Source organism: Pelobates fuscus, chromosome 13 (genome assembly GCF_036172605.1).
Source record: "Pelobates fuscus isolate aPelFus1 chromosome 13, aPelFus1.pri, whole genome shotgun sequence".
In the NCBI taxonomy this organism is placed as follows: Eukaryota; Metazoa; Chordata; class Amphibia; order Anura; family Pelobatidae; genus Pelobates; species Pelobates fuscus.
In genome coordinates this window covers 97,923,376-97,949,851 of record NC_086329.1, presented here as the reverse complement: position 1 = coordinate 97,949,851, position 26,476 = coordinate 97,923,376, and the positions used below count along the sequence as shown (strand labels likewise).

Sequence of the window (26,476 nt, the reverse complement as noted above, 5' to 3'; positions counted from 1 at the left end):
AGTAAAAAAGGGGGACAAAACCTTTTTTAGATACATAAATGAGAAAAGAAAAGTAAAACAAGGATTAGTTAGATTAAAAACAAAAGAAGGAAGGTATGTAGATGAGGATAAAGGTCTAGCTGACTGCCTCAATGAATATTTTTGTTCGGTATTTACAGATGAAAATGAAGGAAAGGGACCTCAGTTAAGAAAAAGGATAAATGAGTCATTTATTACACGTGAGTTTACAGAGGAAGAGGTTCTATTTCAACTGTCAAAAGTAAAGACAAATAAGTCAATGGGACCTGATGGAATACACCCAAAGCTATTAAAAGAGCTTAGTGGTGTACTAGCAAAACCATTAACAGATTTATTTAACCAATCATTGATAACAGGAGTAGTCCCAGAAGATTGGAAGTTAGCGAATGTTGTGCCCATTCACAAGAAAGGTAATAGGGAGGAGTCGGGCAACTATAGGCCAGTAAGCCTAACTTCAGTAGTGGGGAAAGTGATGGAAACCATGTTAAAGGATAGGATTGTTGAACATCTAAAAACACATGGATTTCAAGATCAGAGACAACATGGGTTTACTTCAGGGAGATCATGCCAAACTAATCTTATTGATTTTTTTGATTGGGTAACTAAAATTATAGATCAGGGTGGTGCAGTGGACATTGCTTACCTCGATTTCAGTAAGGCTTTTGACACTGTTGCACATAGAAGGCTTATCAACAAACTACAATCTTTGAGTTTGGATTCCAATATTGTTGAATGGGTAAGGCAGTGGCTGAGTGACAGGCAACAGAGGGTTGTAGTCAATGGAGTATATTCGAAGCTTGGGCTTGTCACCAGTGGGGTACCTCAGGGATCTGTACTTGGACCCATTCTCTTTAATATTTTTATTAGTGATATTGCAGAAGGTCTTGATGGTAAGGTGTGTCTTTTTGCGGATGATACTAAGATATGTAACAGGGTTGATGTTCCAGGAGGGATAAGCCAAATGGAAAATGATTTAGGTAAACTAGAAAAATGGTCAGAGTTGTGGCAACTGACATTTAATGTGGATAAGTGCAAGATAATGCATCTTGGACGTAAAAACCCAAGGGCAGAGTACAGAATATTTGATAGAGTCCTAACCTCAACATCTGAGGAAAGGGATTTAGGGGTGATTATTTCTGATGACTTAAAGGTAGGCAGACAATGTAATAGAGCAGCAGGAAATGCTAGCAGAATGCTTGGTTGCATAGGGAGAGGTATTAGCAGTAGAAAGAGGGAAGTGCTCATGCCATTGTACAGAACACTGGTGAGACCTCACTTGGAGTACTGTACACAGTACTGGAGACCCTATCTTCAGAAGGATATTGATACCTTAGAGAGAGTTCAAAGAAGGGCTACTAAACTGGTTCATGGATTGCAGGATAAAACTTACCAGGAAAGGTTAAAGGATCTTAACATGTATAGCATGGAGGAAAGACGAGACAGGGGGGATATGATAGAAACATTTAAATACATAAAGGGAATCAACACAGTAAAGGAGGAGACTATATTTAAAAGAAGAAAAACTACCACAACAAGAGGACATAGTCTTAAATTAGAGGGACAAAGGTTTAAAAATAATATCAGGAAGTATTACTTTACTGAGAGGGTAGTGGATGCATGGAATAGCCTTCCAGCTGAAGTGGTAGAGGTTAACACAGTAAAGGAGTTTAAGCATGCGTGGGATAGGCATAAGGCTATCCTAACTATAAGATAAGGCCAGGGACTAATGAAAGTATTTAGAAAACTGGGCAGACTAGATGGGCCGAATGGTTCTTATCTGCCGTCACATTCTATGTTTCTATGTTTCTATGTAGGTTTGTGAGTGTGGCAGTGTAGTGTATGCAGTGTGTGTGTTGTACTAGTGTATGCAGTGTGTGTGTGTGTCAGCGTAGTGTATGCAGTGTGTGTGTTTTACTAGTGTATAGCAAAATATAGAAAGTACAGATACACCTCCTAGTGGATAGGACACACTTTTAGTGGGTAATAGTTAACAACAAAAAATTACCCTTGCACTAAATGTATGGCAGATAAGGACTCCTCCAGGTCCTCAATAGATATGGGTAACAATGGATCTACGATACAATAATAACAGAAACAAACATAGCATAATACTGTTAACTTTTGAGGGGGAGTGGAAATTAAATAGTAGTTCACACTCACAAACCAAAATTGATTGTAGGCATATCGTATAAGACGGTGAGTATCTCAGGGTAGATGGACCATCATCATATACATGGAAAGGAATAAAAAACAAAATAGTGCAGAGTATCTTGGTAAAAGAATACACTTTAATATAAAGGCACACTTACAATGTTGAAGTGGCAAACAGGCATATAGGATCAACCGGTCTCAGGATCACAGGATGAAACACAGGATCAACTTTTCCCAGTTGAAGTAGTAAGAATAAATAAAACAGCCTAATACAAACAATAAAAAACTCTGAAACACTATAAAAAGCCCTACGCGTTTCGTTCAAATGTCCTTGAACTTCCTCAGGGGCAAAAACGTCCTTTTGTTGTAGGTATATTCGTCCATGTAGTGCTGGTGGCCCTTTTTAAATCCATCTAGTTGCGGCACGCCCGTGGTCTCCTCCAATGGTTAATTCGCTTCCGGGTTCGTCCGTCTGCAGTATTTCCGGGTGCGCACTGATGACGCAACCGGATATGCGACTCACGTCTATCTTCCGGAGTCATCTGTGCGTTCCACCTGATATGCGTTCCACCGCTCGTTAAAGAGCAGGAAACAACCATAAATGAGAAAGATGATTTAACGATAATGTGTAACAATCTTAATGATGTTTAGACATTGTAGTATTTTATAAAAGGGATAAATCTCCCTCACATCTATCTGTAAACCCTTAATAACAATATGGAGAAAATATATGTAAATAAATAGAATTAAATAAAATTACAAATGAAAATACAATTAAAAGTGCATTATATTCCTCCATGTTTATATATACTTATTGACCCATCCTATATCAATCATAATTCAGGTTGAAGGCAAAAGAGGTGCAAAAATGTGTATATATAAAAATTATTACTTAAAAATGAAATATTATTTAAAGAAAACAAACCAAATCAAAATCAACGTTAAGTCCCCTTGGTTGCATGGTTTGCAGGGTATGTATCCAATATCCCTCTCTCTTTCTCAATAATAGCATCAAGTCACCTCCCCTATCATCTAGAGCTACTTGTTCGATGATGGTACATTGTAGGGTATTAAAGTTGAAAAGTGGGCATTTGTTACAGTGCACCGGCACTGAGTGAGTTAACAAATGGTTTCTGATGTTACGTCTATGCTCCTGGAATCTAACTTTGGCCTTTCTTCCTGTCCTTCCCACATACTGCATCCCACACCCACATGTGAGTAGGTATACAATATGTGTCGAAAAACAGGACAGACTGCCTTTGATCTTAAACTTTTTCTTGTTAACTGTACTCTCAAAGCTTATGGTGCTCTTGATTTTATGATTACAGCTGACACAGCTCCCACATGTATGATAACCCTCTTTACTAGTGTATGCAGTGTGCGTGTCAGTATAGTGTATGCAGTGTGTGTGCTGTACTAGTGTATGCAGTGTGTGTGTGTCAGTGTAGTGTAAGCAGTGTGTGTGTCAGTGTAGTGTATGCAGTGTGTGTGTTGTACTAGTGTATGCAGTGTGTGTGTCAGTGTAGTGTATGCAGAGTGTGTGTTAGTGTAGTGGATGCAGAGTGCGTGTCAGTGTAGTGGATGCAGTGTGTGTGTCAGTGGAGTGAATGCAGTGTGCGTGTCAGTGGAGTGAATGCAGTGTGTGTGTTGTGTTAGTGGATGCAGTGTGTGTGTCAGTGTAGTGGATGCAGTGTATGTGTCAGTGGAGTGGATGCAGTGTGTGTTGTGTTAGTGTATGCAGTGTGTGTGTCAGTTGAGTGGATGCAGTGTGTGTGTTGTGTTAGTGGATGCAGAGTGTGTGTCAGTGTAGTGGATGCAGTGTGTGTCAGTGTAGTGGATGCAGTGTGTGTGTTGTGTTAGTGGATGCAGTGTGTGTGTGTCAGTGTAGTGGATGCAGTGTGTGTGTGTCAGTGGAGTGGATGCAATGTGTGTCAGTGGAGTGGATGCAGTATGTGTGTCAGTGGAGTGGATGCAGTGTGTGTTATGTTAGTGGATGCAGTGTGTGTCAGTGGAGTGGATGCAGTTGTGGAGGAACCAGCCTCGCCTCTGGGCATTGGAGAAGACTGATTGCCAGCCTCCTGCCATGTGACTATGGCCCCTGGGATGTATTGCCTGCTCTCCTCTACTGCTGAGGTTTGCTACCAACTAGGTGGATTTGGCTATAGAGCTTGTCTAGTGCCCTCTGTTGGTAGCAACAGCAATATGCACTACCTAAATAGCAAGACTGGTTCATTTGCATATTTGGGTAGATTTGCATATTGCTAATTCTGCAGGCATGTGAGATATTTTCTGTTAATTATTGTCTCCCCCACCTCTTTTAAAAATTTGCCATTGTGTTATAATAAGTCACTGTATGTTGCCTGCTATGATTTGACTGTTTGTAATTTTATTGAGCTTTCACAGCAATGTTAATGTAATGACCATATGGGCTAGTCCCAAGGAAAATAAAGTTTTACACAGTTCTACTTCACTCTCAATCTGGAGTCCTGTCTCTTATTGGGGGAATCTACTACAAGGGATTGATATGCTCTGCATATTCCCTTGCTTTAATCACTCCTAAACTCTTCTAAGAACTTGTTCCTGCTTTGCTTTGAAGGAAGAGAGGTTCGGTCTGCGGTGGTTGTGCTATCGTCCAGAGTGCTTGGGGTCCTCAAGAAGCGCTAGGAGCATCCTTCAATGGAGGTACCCAGTCAGGGTGCCAGGTGATCCGTTACAGCAGTGTGCGTTGTGTTAGTGGATGCAGTGTGTGTGTGTCAGTGTAGTGGATGCAGTGTGGGTGTCAGTGTAGTGGATGCAGAGTGTGTGTCAGTGTAGTGGATGCAGAGTGTGTGTCAGTGTAGTGTATGCAGTGTGTGTGTAAATGTGCAATCTGCGGAGGGGTAAGGGTGGGGAAAGGGGCATTTTCAAATTCATTTTATAATATATATTTTATAATAAATTAAATGTTATTCCCCCTCCCTGCTTACCTGTGTCCAGGGAGGGGGGGAGATTCCATCCCTGTTAGTAAAGTGGCATGGTGGGGCCCGCGGCTCCCTGTTACTGCAGAGGGGGCCAAGCACACAGCCGCGCGGAGCGTTGCCATGGTAACCCGTGGCAACGCTCAGAAGCCGCGGGTCTCGCAAGAGTTATTGGAGGCAATGAACTGCGTGTGAAGAAGCTGTGTGCTGGGCCCCCTCTGCGGTAACAGGGAGCCGGGGGCCCGCAGCTGCACACATAGATAGCGATATTCGCTATCTATGTGTGCAGAGAGGGAAAGTGGGGCCCGGGACTGCCAGAGCAGTCTGGGCCCCCCATGGCCGCCGGGCCCATGTTTACTATCATGGTTGTCAACCCCTGATGGCGGCCCCGTCTGTCTGTGTCATGGTCTGTCTGTGTCAAGGTGTGTGTGTCTGTCATGGTATATGTGTGTTTCTGTGTCTGTGTATGTTTAAAAATAGTGTTTTTACTCACCTTTTTTTTCCATCAGGCTTGATGATCTCAGCCAATTCAATGCTTTGCCATAGGACTGGCTGCAAAACGCTACACCAATCAGCATCTCCTCATAGAGATGCATTGAATCAATGTATCTCTATGGGGAACGTTCAGCGCCTCCAGAGTGTGGAGGCCCTGAATATAGGTGCTGCACACTGTGCAGCACTGACACAGGAAGCACCTCTAATGACCGTCTGAGTGGCTGTCACTAGAGGTATCACTAGGAAGCAATGTAAACACTGCCTTTTCTCTGAAAAGTCAGTGTTTACATTGAAAAGCCTGCAGGGACAAGCTATAGACACCAGAACCACTACATTAAACTGTGTGTTTTTGTGTGTGCGTGCGCCTACTAGTGAGTGAGCTTGCTTGCATGTGTGTGTGTGTGCCTGCTCGTGAGTGAGCTTATGTTTTTATGTCAGTGAGCTTATGTATATCAGTGAGATTGTTTGTCTATGAGGCTGTGTATCTGAGCTTGTGTGTGTCAGTGAGATTGTCTGTGTCTGCATATGAGTATGCTTACTGTATAATTAAACGTTCTACTCTGAAAGGACCAATATTTTATATTAGAAAAAGCAATATATATTTGAGATAGGTGGCACTGGCAAGACATAGCCTTACATATTACATGCAACATTATATGGCGCAATGACTTATGGGGCTGGCATACATTTTTTTTCCAGGGCTGATTTGTATCCCCAGTCCATCCCTGAATGTGAATGTATGAAGATGTGAAAAACAAAATGAAATGTTGAAATCTGCGCCTCTTTATCTTGCGACTGGATGCCTCCATCTCAGCTCCCTGTCAGTCATTGTACTAAGCTCTGACCTTTGCACCTGGCAGTCAGCATAGAGAGAAGACAGAGAGGAGGATAAATGAAACAAAGTTTTTGTTTCCTCTTCATTTGCACTTTTTGCCCTAGCTTTACCTTGTCTGAACTGGATCATGAAGTACAGTATTTATCAGCGTATAACACGCACTTTTTCCCCCTCAAAATAGGGGGGAAATCGTGGGTGCGTGTTATAAGCGCTACGGAATCTGTTGGCGCTATATAAATGGCAATAATAAATAATAAATAATACGCCGATATCCCATAATTACTTACCTGTCTTGAAGCGCGGGCCGGCTTCACAGCGCTCACCGCGGTACTGGAACTATAATTTCAGGTTCCGGTTTCCGGCGGGACTGAAAGGAAGTGTGCACACAATAGTGTGCACACTTCCTTTCAGTCCCGCCGGAAACCGGAACCTGAAATTGAAGTTCCAGTACCGGCGGGACTGAAAGGAAGTGTGCATACAATAGTGTGCACACTTCCTTTCAGTCCTACCGGAACCTGAAACTGAAGTTCCAGTACCGGCGGGACTGAAAGGAAGTGTGCACACAATAGTGTGCACACTTCCTTTCAGTCCCGCCGGAAACCATAACCTGAAATTGAAGTTCCAGTACCGCGGTGCGTGCTGTGAAGCCGGCCCACGCTTCAAGACAGGTAAGTAATTATGGGACAAGAGGGAAAGTGCACTAGGGGACACTATGGGAGGGGAACACTATGGGAGGGGGGGGAAGAATACTATGGGGGGGAAGAATACTATGGGAGGGGGGACACTATGGAAAGGGGGGGGAACACTATGGGATGAGGGGGGGACACTATGGGAGGGGGTGGAGAATACTATGGAAAGGGGGGAACACTATGGGAGGGGGGGAGAATACTATGGAAGGGGGGGACACTATGGGATGAGGGGGGGACACTATGGGGGGGAGAACACTATGGGAGGGGGGAAGAATACTATGGAAGGGGGGGACACTATGGGATGAGGGGAGAATACTATGGAAAGGGGGGGGGACACTATGAGAGGTGGGGAAATTTCCTGGAATTTCCTTCTGAAAATGAGGTGCGTGTTATACGCCGGTGCGTGTTATACGCTGATAAATACGGTACGTTGCTAAATATTTTGGATACAATTAAAAGAAATTGGAGCTTCTAAAAAGATTAAAACTAGTTATAGAATATTTTCAATATATTATCCAGTGGTGTAAATTCCAGAAAAGTGACCATACTCCACCAAAGAGTCACGTCTGCTTTTTGAAGTGATCATGGTGGAAGGAATCTGTATGTGTAGAGATATGGCTTCATTTTTTTCAAAATGCCTTTTTATAGTTTTTGTTGTTGTACATTTTTGTATATCCATAAAAATGTCAAACCAATTAAAGGACCACTATAGGCATGCAGACCACTTCAGCTTAATGACGTGGTCTGGGTGCCCCTAGTTTTAACCCTGCTGCTGAAAACATAGCAGTTTCAGAGAAACCGCTATGTTTACATTGAGGGATAATAGCCTCTAGTGGCTGTCTCCCTGAAAGCTAATAGAGGTGCTTCCGCGGTCCTCAAAGCGAAAATTGCATTGAACTCACACTGGACGTCCATAGGAATGCATTGAATAATGCTTTTCTATAGGCAGTGTGAATGCGCGCGGGGCTCTGAGGGAGCCCGGCACTGGATTAAGGTAAGTGGCTGAAGTGGGAGGGGGGCTCTGTGGGAGGGGGCACCTAATAACCCTATATTGCCAGGAAAACAAGCTTGGTTTCCGGGCAGTATAGTGTTCCTTTAAGTTTGGTATCAGAGGCAAAATTTAAACCCCTTTTAAGGACCTCCAATTCATATTTATTTACATTCATACCGGATAAATGAAAAATACCTACTCCTGAATTATTTAAAACTTCTTGGTCTTTTATATTATTAATATTTTCTTATACTGAACAACTATTTTCTTATTATTTTTTTATACCTCCTCTACATCCTCTGAATTCCTTCTTCCTTTTTTCTGGAGTCTCTCTCATTTCTAAAGGGGATGATTCCAGTCAACTCTTTATTAGGAGAAGAAACCACTCTTGGAAGTTCCCTTCCTTTTTGTAACTACTTCCGAATAGGAAGAGTATTGCCTTTTCTGTTGACCTTTATATAATGATGTTTTTACATTAGTCTTCAATACCCCTTCCTTTTTAGGAATTTTTATAATATTTTTTTCTATATTTAATTACATTTTCTGACGGTTCTCTTCCTTATACTCTTAATTTCCTGTTTTTCTCTAAATGCATTATGCAAGTGTTTTCTCCATCTTTAGAGTAAACACAATATATTTTTACACTTTAAAATGTTACTATGTGTTATCAATTTGCGCCTTAGTTTGATTTTGCGCCAGAGACACTTTCTTTGATACATCCAATATATATTACAGATTTATTTCAGCTTTTGTCTTCTTGTAATTTTCATTTCATTTTACATTTCTTTGTTGTCTTTTCTAGACATTTTCTCTGATCCAGTATTAAACATGGATCAAATTCAGCTCACAGTAGGTGCTCCCATGACCTTGACATGTGCCACAAGGCTTGCTCCATACAAAATGGGCACAGAACTGCAGGTTGCCTTCTACCGAAATGGTCAGAAAGTGCAGGAATTTGGTAAATCCAATCAATACAGAGTTAAATCTATTAAACTGTATCACTCTGGAGATTATACATGTGAAGTGAGGACTGCAACCGACAGTGTAAGGAAATCCAGCCAAAAAATAAATATCAAAATTGAAGGTGAGTGAACAATGATCCCTAATCTAGGCAATTAGAATATAGAATCAAGTTCAAGGAGGTTTGGGTGTCCCACATGTCATATTGTATCAAATATTGTTCTGCTGTTTGTATCACTATTAGAGATGTCGCGAACATAAAATTTTCAGTTCGCAAATGGCGAACGCGAATTTCCGCAAATGTTCGCGAACGTGAGAACAGGGCGAACCGCCATAGACTTCAATAGGCAGGCGAATTTTCAAACCCACAGGGACTCTTTCTGGCCACAATAGTGAAGGAAAAGTTGTTTCAAGGGGACTAACACCTGGACTGTGGCATGCCGGAGGGGGATCCATGGCAAAACTCCCATGGAAAATTACATAGTTGATGCAGAGTCTGGTTTTAATCCGTAAAGGGCATAAATCACCTGACATTCCTAAATTGTTTGGAATAATGTGCTTTAAAACATCAGGTATGATGTTGTATCGATCAGGTAGTGTAAGGGTTACGCCCGCTTCACAGTGACAGACCAAACTCCCCGTTTAACGCACCGCAAACAACCGCAAACAGTCCATTTGCACAACCGCAAACTCCCTATTTGCACAAGGTTGGATACCAAGCTAGCCATGTCCCGTTCCTTGTCCTCACTGATTTCATTGAAGGTCTCTTCCTCCACCCAGCCACGTACAACACCAAGGGTCCCCGAAAGGTGACAACAAGCCCCCTGGGACGCCTGCTGTGTTTGGTCTTCCACCTCCTCAAAGCCACCTTCCTCCTCTGACTCATCTTCTTCAGACTCCTCTCTCTGCGTTATTATAAGGTGTGTTAAGTAGTACTATTCTTATCAGTTGAATCCCTGTTACGTCCCCTATCAGGGGACGTGTATATGGCATCGATTTTAGGAACCAGGAGATGGAAAAAGATGCTTGGTCGGTCCTCCTACTTCAAATTTGGGGCACTGCACGTACAATCTAATGTGCCACCAGATAGGAGTGGTGTGTTAAGTAGTTCTATTCTTTCAGTTTAATCCCTGTTACGTCCCCTATCAGGGGACGTGTATATGGCATCGATTTTAGGAACCGGGAGATGGAAAAAGATGCTTGGTCGGACCTCCTACTTCAAATTTGGGGCACTGCGCGTGCAATCTAATGTGCCACCAGATAGGAGTGGTGTGTTAAGTAGTACTATTCCTATCAGTTTAATCCCTGTTATGTGCCTTTTTTTTGGTTGGTTTTTGAAGCCACAGTGCAGCACCAGAGGCCAGAAAAATTAGGCATGTACACATGCCTGAAAAATTAGGTATTGTTGCAGCCGCTGCTGTAGCAGCGGCTAGAAAAATTTATGTTTGTTTCCCAGGCAGAAAGTACCCTAAAACATTGCGGCTTGAACCCTAGTTGGTGGCGGATAAGTCACGCAAGACATCCGGCATTCAGAGATAAAATACAGCAGCGTGTGGACCATTTTTAGCCCAAGGCAGCTCATCTCAGCAGGCCAGAAGTTCTATCGCAAATTGGGATAGCTCAGGCCACAGGTCAAGCCTGCACACCCAGTAGTCAAGGGGTTCATAGCTCCTCAGAGTGTCGATATCTGCAGTTAAGGCGAGGTAGTCTACTACCTGTCGGTCGAGTCGTTCTCTGAGGGTGGACCCCGAAGGGCTGTGGCGATGCGTAGGACTTAAAAAGCTCTGCATGTCCTCCATCAACAACACGTCTGTAAAGCGTCCTGTCCTTGCCGGCGTGGTCGTGGGAGGAGGAGGATTACTTTCACCTCTTCCCCTGTTAGATTCCCGTTGTGCTGTGACATCACCCTTATATGCTGTTTGAGACATACTTTTTAATTTATTTTGGAACTGCTGCATCCTTTCCGACTTGCGGTAATTCGGTAACATTTTAGGCACTTTCTGCTTATACCGGGGGTCTTGTAGCGTGGACACCCAGTACAGGTCGTTCTCCTTCAGACTTTTTATACGAAGGTCCCTCAACAGGCACGACAGCATGAAAGACCCCACAAGGTTGGATGCCGAGCTACTCATGTCCCGTTCCTCGTCCTCAGTGATCTCACTGAAGGTATGTTCTTCCCCCCAGTCACGTACAAAACCACGGGTACCAGATAGGTGACAACGAGGACCCTGGGATGCCTGTTGTGGTTGGTCTTCCTCCTCCTTAAAGCCACATTCCTCCTCTGACTCCTCTTCCTCACAATCCTCTTCCAGCGTTGCCGCAGGTCCAGCAAGCGATGCTGATAAGGCTGTTTCTGGTGGTGACCACAACTCTTCCTCTTCACGCTCATCTACGGCCTGATCCAGCACTCTTCGCAGGGCACGCTCCAGGAAGAAAACAAATGGTATGATGTCGCTGATGGTGCCTTCGGTGCGACTGACTAGGTTTGTCACCTCATCAAAAGGACGCATGAGCCTACAGGCATTGCGCATGAGCATCCAGTAACGTGGCAACAAAATTCCCAGCTCCGCAGAGGCTGTCCTAGCACCCCGGTCATACAAATAGTCGTTAACGGCTTTTTCTTGTTCGAGCAGGCGGTCGAACATTAGGAGTGTTGAAGTCCAACGTGTTGGGCTGTTGCAAATCAAGTGCCTCACTGGCATGTTGTTTCGCCACTGGATATCTGAAAAGTGCGCCATGGCCGTGTAGGAACGCCTGAAATGGGCACACACCTTCCTGGCCTGCTTCAGGACGTCCTGTAAGCCTGGGTACTTATGCACAAAGCGTTGTACGATCAGATTACACACGTGCCATGCACGGCACATGTGTCAACTTGCCCAAATTCAATGCCACCAACAAATTTCTTCCGTTGTCACAAACCACTTTGCCGATCTCCAGTTGGTGCGGAGTCAGCCACTGATTCACCTGTGCGTTCAGGGCGGACAGGAGTGCTGGTCCGGTGTGACTCTCTGCTTTCAGGCAAGTCAACCCCAAGACGGCATGACACTGCCGTATCCGGGATGTGGAATAGTACCTGGGGAGCTGGGGGGGTGCCTGTCCTCAGAGCCCATGATACACACTGACACAGAGCAGAATAGAGACTGTTACCCCTACATAGGGTCACTTGGCAGATATGGATTCACACCTGTCCTCAGAGACCATGATACACACTGACACACAGCAGAATAGGGATTGTGAATAGCACCTGGGGAGCTGGGGGGGGGGTGCCGTTGATGTGGAGCAAGACGCAGCAGTAGAAGAGGACTCAGCCGAGGAGGTTATGGAAGAGGATGGAGTAGGAGGAGTAGAGGAGGTGGCAGCAGGCCTGCCTGCAAGTCGTGGCGGTGTCATCAACTCCTCTGCAGAGCCATGCATTCCATGCTTGGCAGCCGTCAGCAGGTTTAACCAATGCGCAGTGTAGGTGATATACCTGCCCTGACCATGCTTTGCAGACCAGGTATCAGTGGTCAGATGGACCCTTGCCCCAACACTGTGTGCCAGACATGCCATTACTTCCTTTTGCACAATCGAGTACAGGTTGAGGATTGCCTTTTTTGAAAAGAAATTTCGGCCGGGTACCTTCCACTGCGGTGTCCCAGTAGCTACAAATTTTTGGAACGCCTCAGACTCCACCAGCTTGTATGGTAAAAGCTGGCAGGCTAAGAGTTCAGACAAGCCAGCTGTCAGATGCCTAGCAAGGGGGTGACTTTGTGACATTGGCTTGATACGCTCAAACATGTCCTTGACAGACACCTGACTGTGGGCAGATGAGCAGGAACTGCTCAAGGCGAGAGACGGAGTGGCGGATGGTTGAGAGGGGGCAACAAGGACAGCAGTGGTTGACGTGGCTGAAGATGCTGGACCAGGAGGAGGATGGCGGCTTTGAGTTTGTGTGCTGATGGTACTCATGTGTTGATCCCATAGGCGTTTGTGATGTGCGACCATGTGCCTTCGCAAAGCAGTTGTACCTAGGTGGGTGTTGGACTTCCCACGACTCAGTTTCTTTTGGCACAGGTTGCAAATGGCATCGCTGTTGTCAGAGGCAGACACACACAAAAAATGCCACACTGCTGAGCTCTGCAATGACGGCATTCTGGTGGTGGCAACAGCATGCGTTGATTGGTGTGCTGTCTGGCTGACCCCGGGTGCCGATGCATGCTGTCTGACTGTGCCACTAGCTCCTTGCGACGACCTCCCCCTGCTTCCAACTCGTCTTATCCTCCTCTCTGTCTCCCCATCTGAACTTTCCCCCTGTTCTTCTTCTCGTCTAGCGGGCACCCACGTGACATCCAGGGACGCATCGTCATCATCAACCGCTTCACTTGTATCTGACAACTCAGCAAAGGAAGCAGCAGCGGGTACAACATCATCATCATCATCACACCGTACGTCCATGTGTGTAATGCTGCCTGACTGAGCCATATCCCTGTTATCTACATCCTCTGGCAATAATGGTTGCGCATCACTCATTTCTTCCAACCGATGTGTAAATAACTCCTCTGACAGATCAAGTGAAGCGGCTGTGGTGCTAGTGTTGGTGGTGGCGGCAGGCAGGCGAGTGGTAACTTGAGAGTTGCCTGAAGCTAAGCTGGAGGAGGATGTTGCGTCAAGGTTCCGAGCGGAAGCTGTAGAAGATTGGGTGTCCTGTGTTAGCCAGTCAACTATGTCCTCAGAACTTTTTGAGTTCAGGGTACGTGGCCTCTGAACACTGGGCATTATTCTAGGGCCAAAGGGAATCACAGCACCACGACCACGACGGCCCCTGCGGGGTGGCCTGCCTCTGCCTGTCATTTTTTTCCGATTAGTGGTACTATGCGTGCAAGCTACTGTGACAACAGATATGAGTGGCACTGTGCACTGGCAGAAGTTGGCAGAGTAGACGCTGTAGGCCTGACACACGCTTGCAGACAACTAACTGCTATTCAATCTATTACAGTCAAAAAAATTTTTTTTAAATGTACACTACTGTTACACCAGATATGAGTTGCACTGGTGTGACACTGTGCTCTGGCAGGCCCTGAAACGCACACGCGTGAAAGAAACTGACTGCTATTATTTCACAGTCAAAAAAGTGTTTTTTTTTTTTTTTTTTTTTTTAAATGTACACTACTGTTACACTAGATATGAGTTGCACTGGTGTGACACTGTGCCCTGGCAGGCCCTGAAACGCTCACGTGGGAAGGAAACTGACTGCTATTATTTCACAGTCAAAAAAGTTTTTGTTTTTTTAAATGCAAGCTATTGTGACACCAGATATGAGTGGTGGCACTGGGCAAGTGGGCACAGTATACGCTGTGAGCCTGACATACACGCTGGCAGGCAGGCAACTGCAATTAGATTACACAGGAAAAAAAAAAAAAGCAGACTGATGTTCTAGCCCTAAAAAGGGCTTTTTCGGGTGCTGTCCTTACAGCAGAGATCAGATGAGTCCTTCAGGACTGTAGTGGACACTAAATAAACTAGCCTAGCTATCGATTTCCCTATTAAATCAGCAGCAGCTACACTGTCCCTCCTCTCACTAAGAATGCAGCTTCCGAATGAATCTAAAATGGATGCTGTCCAGGAGGTGGGAGGGTCTGGGAGGGAGGGTCTGCTGCTGATTGGCTGGAATGTGTCTGCTGACTGTGAGGTACAGGGTCAAAGTTTACTCAATGATGACGAATAGGGGGTGGACCGAACATCGCATATTTTCACCCGCCGTGGTGAACATGAACAGGCAATGTTCGCCAGGAACTATTCGCCAGCGAACTATTCGGGACATCTCTAATCACTATTCTTGTTTAATTTGAGGGATGTGAAGCAAACTGTTCCCATTATCTTACTAATGGCCACAGAATTGTTAATGAATATATATTTAAGAAGATAAACTCAAAAGGCAAGAAAATACAAATTTTGATGGGCAATGAATGTCTTCATGACAAGGACTATTTTTCACCTTGAAGGTGATCAGTTTTTACATTTTTAAAATAAATTAGTCAAAATCATCGGGTTTGTTTCAATTTTATTAAATACTTTTTTATATTAATATTATTTGAGTATCTGGTATCTCAATGAGGCTAGTCCCGGTTATTCTGAATTATTTTTGTGTCTTGTGTTATATTCCTAATTTAATATTTGTTTTGTTTTTCTTTTGTAGGAACTATGGCCAGACCTGTGATTTCCCTCACACCAGATTGGGGGAAGATATTCACAGGTGAATCTGTAACTCTGACCTGTAATGTGGGATTTAATGAACAAGAAAAACAGAAATATTATTGGTATAAAGACAAACAAAAGATATCTAAAAGTGAGAAGACATTTAAAATCCAATCTGCCATAACGGACGACAGTGGGTTTTACCAGTGCCAAACCCGCAGCAGTGGTTTCAGTGATCCTATCACACTGGATGTCCGTAACAGTGAGTTAACCTGCTGCGCAGCTTAATTATTATTTCTGCCTTAATTATTGATTCACAAAGCAGAGTATTCTAGAAGAAACAGCATTATTGTACCCAATTGCTTGCTACAGTTTAAGAGCTTTAGGAAACTTGAACATCGAACCAAGATCAGTGCAATGATTTTTGATGACTACAGTGACTGCTCCTAGACTTGTTACTAGGCAGCAATATAAACACTGCATTTTCTCTGAAAATGCAGCATTTGCAGTGCTAACAATGCTTTAGATCAGTGCTCCTCAACCCTCTCCTCAAGGCTCACCTACCAGTCCAGGATTTACTGATTACCCAGGTGGGTCTAAGGTGTTTAGAGAAAAAAAAAACCTTTAGAGTCTAAGGTTTTATTTGTTTGTTTGTTTGTTTGTTTGTTTGTTTGTTTGTTTTTAAACACCTTAGACACATATGGCTCTAGTGACTATAGTGTCCATTAAAATATTTCAATCTTGATTTGTTTAGATAACATTTTATATTTGGGTGACCTTTTTCTATAGTGAAAATTAATTTAGACTACAAATACGTAACCCTGGTCTGATCACCAGTTCCACATGAGATTCCCACAGGTAAAATACTTATCAAGATGTTTTATGAGGTCAAACAGAAACGTAGACACATAGCCACATATATACACACACAGCTAGATGGAAATACAGATACATGTGTCCAGGAAGGTTCATTTACATACATATTTACAATTTTTGTATTTTAGATGATTTCATCCTGCAGGCACCGAATTCTGTGTATGAAGGGGACTACCTGAAATTGGAATGTAACAAGAAGACGAAATATTCAGATTTTCCCCCACGTTTCTACCACAGAGATAAGCTCCTTCAGTCAGACTCTGGCTCTAATTTCCATCTTAATAATGCAGAAACATCTGATTCGGGTACATACCGTTGTAAATATAATTACTATTATGGAGACTATTATGAAGACTCTGTAAATGTCACTGTACAAGGTAAATACTGTTGCATTTCTGTTCTGGTTCAATATTTTTCCTGTTATTTGTTCTCTGTTTCTCTGTAGCATTGTTACAAAGTATGCCATGTATGTATAACACTCTGAGATAGTTCAAGTGAGATAGTAACAGCCTTATACAATGTCAGATACCTGATGTCCCACAGTGGCGGAAGAACCAGGGTCACAACAGTCACTACGGCCCTTGAGTTCTGCCTCAGGTCTATCACCTTGCAAAATCAGTATTTAATATTGTTGGAACATTCTCGTGTCCGTCGTGATCACCAGAATTTCCTGCCATGGTGTATATCGTAATATCCAGACCGAGCCACACCCTTCCACACTATTGAAATACATACAGGGGAGTCAGTTCAGGAAATTGTCTACTGTTTATTAACCCCTTAGTGACCAGACCCTTTTCAATTTTCTTACCATTTGGGACCAGGGCTCTTTTTACATTTCTGCGGTGTTTGTGTTTAGCTGTAATTTTGCTCCTACTCATTGACTGTACCCACACATATTATATACCGTTTTTCTCGCCATTAAATGGTCTTTCTAAAGACACCATTATTTTCATCATATCATATCATATAATTTACTATAAAAAAGATAAAATCTGATGAAAACAATGTAAAACAACCCACACTTTTTTGAACTTTGACCCCCAAAATCTGTTACACATCTACAACCACCAAAAAACACCAATGCTAAATTACTTCTAAATTTTGTCCTGAGTTTGGAAATACCCAATGTTAGCATGTTCTTAGCTTTTTTTTTTTGTGCACATTATAGGGCTATAAGTACAAGAAGGACATTGCTGTTTCAAAATATATATTTTTAAAATGTATCAATAGTGACATTGTAAAAACTGTTATCTGTCATAAATCTCTGAATCACACCTCACATGTACATATTTTTTTAAAGTAGACAACCCAGGGTATTCAATATGGGGTATGTCCAGTCTTTTTTAGTAGCCACTTAGTCATAAACACTGGCCAAAGTTAGCATTTATATTTGTTTGTGTGTTAAAAATGCCAAAAAACGGTTATTTAGTTGCTCCAATGGCCATTGGAGAAAATGCCCGCCTGCCAACATCAAGGCAGACCCCCCTAAGCGGATCCTAACACTTACCCTTCAGCCTGTTTCCTTGGGCTTCTGGCAAAGATATCTCTAATGAGACAGAGAGGGGTATTTTTTATATACACCCCTGTATACTTATTAAACCTTAATAGGGAACACATGGGATGGGCGGCAGCATTCTAACCAGGCTGTGTGATACAAAGTAAATACAAATACAAAAAGAGAAGCCCTGCGCTCACTCCCATCACTACTGGACCAGCAGGAAGGACTACAGTACACATCAGCCCCAATATATAGTAAAAACCAAAGAAAAGAACAAGTTACCTGCGCTCTCTCCTTAATCCCTATGTATATTTAGACAAATGGAGGTCATCTAGTTGCTCCAATGGGCATTGGAGGGAATGCCCGCCTGCCAACATCAAGGCAGACCCCCCCAAGCGGGTCCTAACACCGACCCTTCAGCCTGCTTCATTGAGCTTCTGGCAAAGATATCTCTAATGAGACAGAGAGGGGTATTTCTTATATACACCCCTATATATTTATTAACCCTTAATAGGGAGCACGTTGACGTTGGCAGGCGGGCATTCCCTCCAATAGCCATTGGAGCAACTAAATGACCTCCATTTGTCTAAATATACATAGGGATTAAGGAGAGAGCGCAGGTAACTTTTTCTTTTCTTTGGTTTTTACTATATATTGGGGCTGATGTGTACTGTAGTCCTTGCTGCCGGCCCAGTAGTGATGGGAGTGAGCGCAGGACTTCTCTTTTTGGATTAAAATAACGGTTATGAACGCTAACTTTGGCCAGTGTTTGTAACTAAGTGGCTACTAAAAAAGACTGAAATACCCCATTTGCAATACCTTGGGTTGTTTTCTTTGGCAAATGGTATGCCATCATGGGGGTAATTCTTATTCCTGGGCTACCATACGCTCTCAAAGGCAACATAATACTCTGAGATAGTTCAAGTGAGATAGTAACCAATCTGGCAAATTTCAATGTAAAACAAAAACGGAAAATCAAGCCTTATATTTGACCCTGTAACTTTCAAAAACACAATTAAACCTGTACATGGGGGGTACTGTTATACTAGGGAGACTTTGCTGAACAAAAATATTAGTGTTTCAAAACAGTAAAACGTATCACAACAATATCACCAGTGAAAGTGCCATTTGTGTGTGAAACATGCAAACAATGTCACTGTCACTGACAATGTCACTGACAATGTCATCGCTCTGATATGTTTTACTGTTTTGAAACACTGTGAGACAGTCCCCCCCCAGTGGAGAAGAACACCGATCACTGGCGGGGGAATGGCGGCGATCGGGTAAGTAATTAGGATTACCTTGGACGTACTAGGTACGTCCAAGGTCCTGGGGGGGGAATTATTAGTTATGCATTTTTTTTAATTTAATTTAATTTATTTTATTGAGTGCCTCAACCCCTCAAGGCACTCAGCACACAGACAGAGCATCGGAATCCATGCCTGATTGCTTCCGATGCTCTGCCTCACTGCCGGGCGCCATGTGGAGCAACCCGAAGTGATCACTCCAGGCTGGTGATCACCCGGCGGCCTGGCAGTGAGGGGGTATTGCAGGATACCTTGCTTTGGCATCGCTGCACTACCCTTAGAGTGGCTGGAAGAGACCACGATCGCTTCCAGCGCTAATTTTTACTGTGGACGTACAGGGTACGTCAGCGGTCGTTAACAAAAAAAAATTTGTATCACGTAACCTGTACGTCCGCGCTTACTAAGGGGTTAAACAGAACAAGGTTTTATAACAACACACAATAAGGAGTCTAGGGGGAGTAACATTAATTACCAATCAAATATTGACAACTATTAAGTAACCTCATGAACAAGCTCATGCATATAACATTTGTGAAAGCATACAACAAATCATTCATGTTAGAGGGGCGTGGCCGACAACGGAGCTGAACGGTCGCATATCTGTGGAGCTCCGTCTCGGCCCCACGGATAAAGAGGCTAAAAATAGACATTTCAGCTATACAATCCCCCAACTTACCCGCCACCCGAAAGCCGACAACATGGGGCGCAAACACAAAAAAATAATCCATGTGGAGCGACCCGTGGCACCCGACATTCGGATCGCCTTCCAGAGGCCTACTCAAGCGCGGCCGGCTAAGATGGCACCGGAACCGCACATGGCGCTGGAAACCTCAGAGGAGTCCCAGGACGAAAGAGACTCGCAGACCTCACTCCAACCCGAGGACACCCCTCACATGTCTGACACGGACGACGATGACTCCCCGTCCACAAAAGGGGACATCAAGAGGCTGCTAACCGACCTCAGACAAGTCTGGAAAGCTGACCTAAAGGAGACCCAGGCTGAAATTGGGATCCTACAGCAGAGGGTACAAGAGGTGGAGACCAGAGAGAAACGCAGGGACAACCACCTACATGATAACACAGAAAGGCTGGATAAGCTCACCGAACAGGTCCAACGCCTACACAATACGGTGGTCTCGCTGGAGTCCAGACACCGCCGTCGCAACATACGTATGAGGGGCATCCCTGAAACGGTGAGCGACGAAGACCTGCTACCCTTCACCCGGAGGCTTGTTTCTTCAATGGGCCTCAGGTGTAACACAGACACCCCAATAATCTTAACCGCTTTCTGGGTGCGCAAATCACCAGCAGCACCAGCAGGGGCCCCCAGAGACACCATAGCCACAACCAGAGACGTTGCAGCGAGAGCCGCCATTATGGCCAGCTCTAGAACCCTGGGGACAGTGAAACTAGAGGGCTGCGAGGTGGCCTTTTACAGTGACCTTCCCTTCTCGGTCCTTGCTGCTAGGAGGCAACTAGCACCAGTCGCTAAGACATTAAGAGATCTCTCTGTCCGCTATAGATGGGACACAGCGGGCTCACTGGTGGTACATCGGGGCACTGAGGCAATCACTCTGACCCCCAATGATGATCCAGAGACTCTCCTCAAAAGCCTTGGCACAACTGCCCCCAAGCACGGCAAGAGCAGTATGAAACGCAACAATTAAGAGGACTTAATGACCATGATCCACGGAGGCTGATGACTGCCTACTCTCTTGACCTCCAGAGCCATCACCGCTAGACGGCTTTCCCCACTGATGTTTAAATTGTTTAATTGTTTCAAATGTTTTACCTACTTTCTTTGACATAGAGTTTACACTGCGGCCAGATAATCCCAAACACAGGGCAAGCTGTACTACATCCAGCGCCCTACTCGCCTAACTGCCCTTACACACACATAGATCAGGGCTGCGAGAACGCCAACGCCAGGCAGCCCCACTAAGCGACACTCTCAGCACACAATTAGCAGTATACAGCATGAAGTCGCCCATTATATGCATTCACATGACACCGTTACTATAACTAAGGATGTGTAAGGCTCATGACTGTACTACCGTATATGACTATGCTTATAACCACAATGCTTTGTTACTTGTTCATACTATTTCACATATAATGAGAGATGTATATCATATGTACAAAACCAATAAAATATACATTAAAAAAAAAAAATCATTCATGTTAAACTTATCTAGCGCACATTACTAGGTGGTATCTTCTTAGAATAGGAGGGTATAGGGATATACACAATATACAAGGTCGGACAGAAATTACCCTATCAGTGATGGAATATTAGTCAGTCTCACATTAACTCTTTTGGGGATGGAGTTTTAGTCAGTCACATATTAACAGTTATAAATACATTGCTATTTTGGCAATATATTAAATAACTTTAAGTTTGACCCTCGCGATCGTAGTGCTCATTCAATATGTCAGAATGCTGCAGATGCATTGATATGGTAACTCTGACTCTATGATTGAGTACTTGATAAAAGGAGCATGTAGTGTGGTCTGCACCCTCTGGGATCCTGTCATCACAATCCCCAGGGATCCTCCCAGCACCAACTGGACCACCGGGAATTAAACTCCAATACCTGCATACATTAGACTGTTTGTATATGCTTGAAATAATGTTAGCGTCTCCCTTGTAATGCTAAATCAATACATACAGTATTTGTCATTTTTATCTTTTCCAGAGCTCTTCTCTGTTCCTCATATAAGTGTGAGCCCATATCCTCTGACTCCAGGAGCTGATATGACCCTGACATGTGACACAAGCCTTGCCCTGCTCAGAGCAGACACAGAATTAGAATTTGCGTTCTACAAAAATGGAAAGATGGTGCAGGATTTTAGGGCATCTAATACATTCAGGATTAAAAACCTTAACTCGGATTTGCTTGGAAATTATACTTGTGATGCAATAACTTCAACTAGGAGTGTAAAGAAAACCAGCCGAAGATCAAATATCAAGATTGCAGGTAAGTGTGCAATCCCACCATTTGTTAGAGCACTTTAAAGCAGTGAGGATTCTCCACAGATTTCGTGAGTAATCAGCAGTTTTATCTCATGTTCTGCTGCTATTTTTTGGATTGTGTTTTTTTTCAGTTATGTTTCTGACGTCAATTGTTTCTGATAATTATCCTGCAGAAATGATTTTTGAGAACGGAAGCAGTTTGTTTTAACTGAATATTTACCTTAAATTTGAAATTTGTGAAAAGTGATTAAGTAATTTGTGGCGGCCTCCCTGATGAGAAGAATGGTTTCGCCGCCAGACATGTTCTTTTCCCCCTATTGAGAGGAATGCTGTAGAGTAGAGCAGGAACAGCTCTTAAAAAAGCTATTGATTATAACACTCGAAAGAGCAATCCCAAGAGCTGGGATTATAGCAGGTATAGCTTACCCCTACAAGCACGAGACGAGGCTCTGTGTTGAGGGTAAACAAGAACTGAATTTTAATAGTTCCACACTGGCCTTTTATGACAATCCCCATGCAAGAGGTATGCCCACATGGGGACTCCACTCTTGTTGGGGACTCCAACACAAAGACACAGACCAATAAAAATATTGATTAAATGCACGACACTCCCATAACAAGCATACAATCCCTCCCCTCTGCCTGGGAGATAATTGAGTTAGATGCTCTTTCAATTCAATTATCTCCAGGTAGAAAAAAACACACATTTTACAAAAAACCCAAAGTACCCCCAAAACACATGATATCCCCACAATTGTTAAATCCCCTGATAGCCCTGATCTGGGTGACCAACATATAATTTTATGGAAGTCATATTTTGACCGACTGCACGCATGGTTCCATGCCCAAAACAGTTCCAGAGAATCAGGCTGTGTGGCCGGTCTACTTCGAGGATTCGAAGTACAGTTCGAAATACCGAACGTAGCCGTTCGTGGATAAAGTCATTATATGTCTCTTGTTCATGGATTCCTTTTTACCGAACACCGTTCGACTCCCGTTCGAATAGCCGAACCTCCATGAAAGGTAAAGTTTAGCAGTGTTCACGCCGTCCATTGTCCTATTTGAGTTCCATGAACTCTACGACCAAACACCGCTCATTGTATTTGCGGCTTAAGATGGCCGCCGCCACGACGTGGTTGAATGCCACTTGGAACTGCTTCACAAACAGTATTTCTTTACTACAGGGGCCATAGTCTCACGCGATTCTCACTGTGAAAATCACAGTGGGAAGACGCTGGACGTCCATAGGAAAGCATTGAGAAATGCTTTCCTATGGGCGGTATGAATGCGGGCGCAGCTCTTGCCGCGCATGCGCATTCGGCACTGATGTCGGCAGGGGGTGGAGAAAAGTACGTTTTAACCCCTTCAGCCCAGTGGGTGGGGGGCCATGAGGGTGGGGGGAACCTAAAGACCCTATAGTGCCAGGAAAACGTTTGTTTTTTGTTGCCTGCCTCTAAGCCCACCCGCAGGGCCCACCTCTAAATCCCGCCCACAGGACCTGCTTCCAAATCTTCTCACATGGAAGCAGTGTTTGTAGAATGCATACAAGGTGTGTGTTTTGTGGATGCAGTGTGTGTTTGTGTATAGGCTGACACGGTATGTGTTAGTGCATGTGTATAGTGTGTGTGTGTATATATATATATATACGTACACACACACACATATATACATACATATACACAAATTGTGTTTGAATGTAAGCATGTTTTTGTAAAAAGTATGTGTGTGAATGTTGGTGTTTGAATGCAGGTGTTCATTTGTGTGTAGTGTATATACAGTGATAAACAGACACATACACTGACACACATGCAAATACACATACACACATAAACCCACACTGACACACACTCACAGATACACAGACACTCAACCATAGACACAGAAACACACACTGACACATAGATACACACGCACACTGATACACACACACTAACACAGGACATAGATACACACACACTGATACACAGACACACACACACACTGGCACACAGATATACACCGATATTCTTGACACACACACACACACATACAGACACATACTAATATACGTACGTTCACACAAACATGCATAAGGACATACAAACACACATACACACACACACATACATACATACAGACACACATACATGCATACTGACATGCACACATGCTGACTTACATACATTCATGCTGACTTACATACATTTATGCTGACATACATACATGCTTACAACCAAATATGCTGACATACATACATACATACACACAAATACATGCTGACATACAGACAAACATACATGCTGACAGACGCACACACATACAAGTAATTTTTCAGCCACCCTCCTGTTTCTTACCTTTTCCTTGCAGGAGGGTGGCTGGGGTTGATGGGAGTCGGTGTGGCTCTCCCTCTTCACAACTTGGTGGTCTCTCCTCCCTCCAGCACGTAGTGAGCTGGGAGGAAGTGACCGGCTGGCACTTTCTCCCAGCAGCACTTGCAGCTGCAATTTTTTTTAAAGGGGTCCGGTCGCGCTATGACACTGCCGCAGCGCTGACCGGGTCACTGAAGATGTAGGGCCCATCGGGTGGCTCTAAGTGCGTGGGCCACCCAATGGGCCCCATCAGCATGCAGTTCCGTCGCTACAGATGGCTGTCACCTCCTGATGGCTGCCCTGGCACTGAGTCTCTCTTGGCGCTATTTACCTCTTTGTTGTCGAAGAGTAATTGCCACCTTTGTGATGGTCCAGTCCAATGTTTCCCCATTGTAGAGCATTGCATCAATGCTTTCTTATAGGGGCTTCCTCATCACATATCCAAAATGTTATCATTTTAATCAGTGCAGCAGATGCGCCTTTAGTGGGTTTGATATTGACAGCCACTATGCAATGTTAACGTTCAAAGGACAGGGACACCGCACCCATTAAGATGAAATGGTCTGGATGATATAGGGCTAAAATCGGAGCAATCATAAGCATATTAGGCATATTAGGGGAGGATAGGGTATACCTAGTTGCTCTTATTAGTTGTATAGACTCATCTTGATCTCTATATTAATTCACTTATCAATATAATTTAAATAGTAGCAGTGGTGGTAGCTAGCAGTAAAAAAGGAACCATGCTACGGAGTCCCTCCTTAATTCACAACTGATCACCAGCAAATTTGAAACCACTGCTTTTCATGTATTTGCTAACAGATTTATAACATTAGGATGGTCTAAACTCCAGTGGGCATGTCCATTCAGAAGTTGTCTTGCTTTATCCAGAGACTGATTAATATTGTGAGTAGTGTCCTGCATTTTGCCCCCAGATTTTTCTGGATCACTTCTGCTAATTTGGACAGAGTATATTAAAAGTATAGTCAGGGCCAGTGCAAGGAATTCTACCCCCCTAAGCAAAGATCCATTTGGCGCCCCCTTTAGAGATTTTTTTTATTGTGTCACAAGTTTATTCACTATATGCCAAAAGGAAGCATTCCACTGATTTCTTTTTTTTCACATTTTAGTTATTTTACCCACAAAGAAAATTGGCCTTTTTTCCTGCATGCCCTCCAATCAGAGGCTTCTCATTGAGAAGCCTTTGTGCTGGATCCGTAATAGTGCTCATGCACACTCGATCCTGTTTCCCATTGAGCTCTAGTTCACATCATTGAGAAAGGGAGAAGGCAGGTTCACGCTAGTACAGCATATCTGCCTATTCTATTAGCTCTGTGAAGCTAGCGATGTGACAGACAGGGAGGTGTTTTTCCCCAGTTATAAAAGGTCTGATTTCTTTTGAAATCAGTATTTTTATAAACTGTCAAGAAAATTAAACTCCACAAATGTAAAGAACTTCAGCAAGCTGAGCTACTGTACATGTGTGGAGGATTCCTCTCTCTCTCGGTAAACAGCTTACACATACACAAACAGCCTGATACATATAAACACACACAGAAAGTGCCTTATACATACATGCACAGAAACTGCTGAATATATACATAAACCCATAAACACATACAAACTGCCTCGTACTCACACACACACTTCCTAACACATACACTCACACACTGGTAAATACATGCACATACCGTCTCACCCACACATGCACACTAGCTGCTTTAGATAAATACAGAGGTATGGAATTGTTTTTAAATCTACTTGTCCAAGGGACTAAAGTGGACCCATACACAAATACACTGACCCATCCAAAAACACTGAACACTGACCACACACTGACCAATACACAAACACACTACACTAATACCCCAATGGCCATTAGATGCAAGCCCACCTGCCACGCCAAGGCAGACCTCTTAAGTGGGTCCTACACTGACTATTCACCTTGCTTCTTTGAATTTATTTATTTATGCATAGGGATTTATTTAAATTTGAATAGGGATTTGGGATGATAAGTGTGTAGGGGTTTAGAAAAATATCCCTCTCTGTCTCATTAGAGAATTATTTGCCTGAAGCTGAAGGAAGCAAGGTGACACACATACACACAATAGCTAAGATACACATACAGACACACACTGCCTAATACACACACACTGTCTAAAACACACACAATGTCTAACAGACACATACACTGCCTAATAAA

At 43.6% G+C, this 26,476-nt stretch overlaps 1 protein-coding gene across 1 annotated transcript in view; it reads left to right on the top strand.

Annotated features, from left to right (window-relative positions):
* Positions 1 to 26,476, top strand: part of LOC134582660 (Fc receptor-like protein 5) — a 92,446-nt gene that overhangs the window by 30,456 nt on the left and 35,514 nt on the right. The window contains exons 4-8 of the mRNA XM_063439313.1: positions 8,939 to 9,220; positions 15,272 to 15,532; positions 16,275 to 16,523; positions 19,465 to 20,598; positions 21,648 to 21,929. Coding sequence (XP_063295383.1) covers positions 8,939 to 9,220; positions 15,272 to 15,532; positions 16,275 to 16,523; positions 19,465 to 20,598; positions 21,648 to 21,929 — 2,208 coding nt within the window. The remainder of the gene's footprint in view (positions 1 to 8,938; positions 9,221 to 15,271; positions 15,533 to 16,274; positions 16,524 to 19,464; positions 20,599 to 21,647; positions 21,930 to 26,476) is intronic.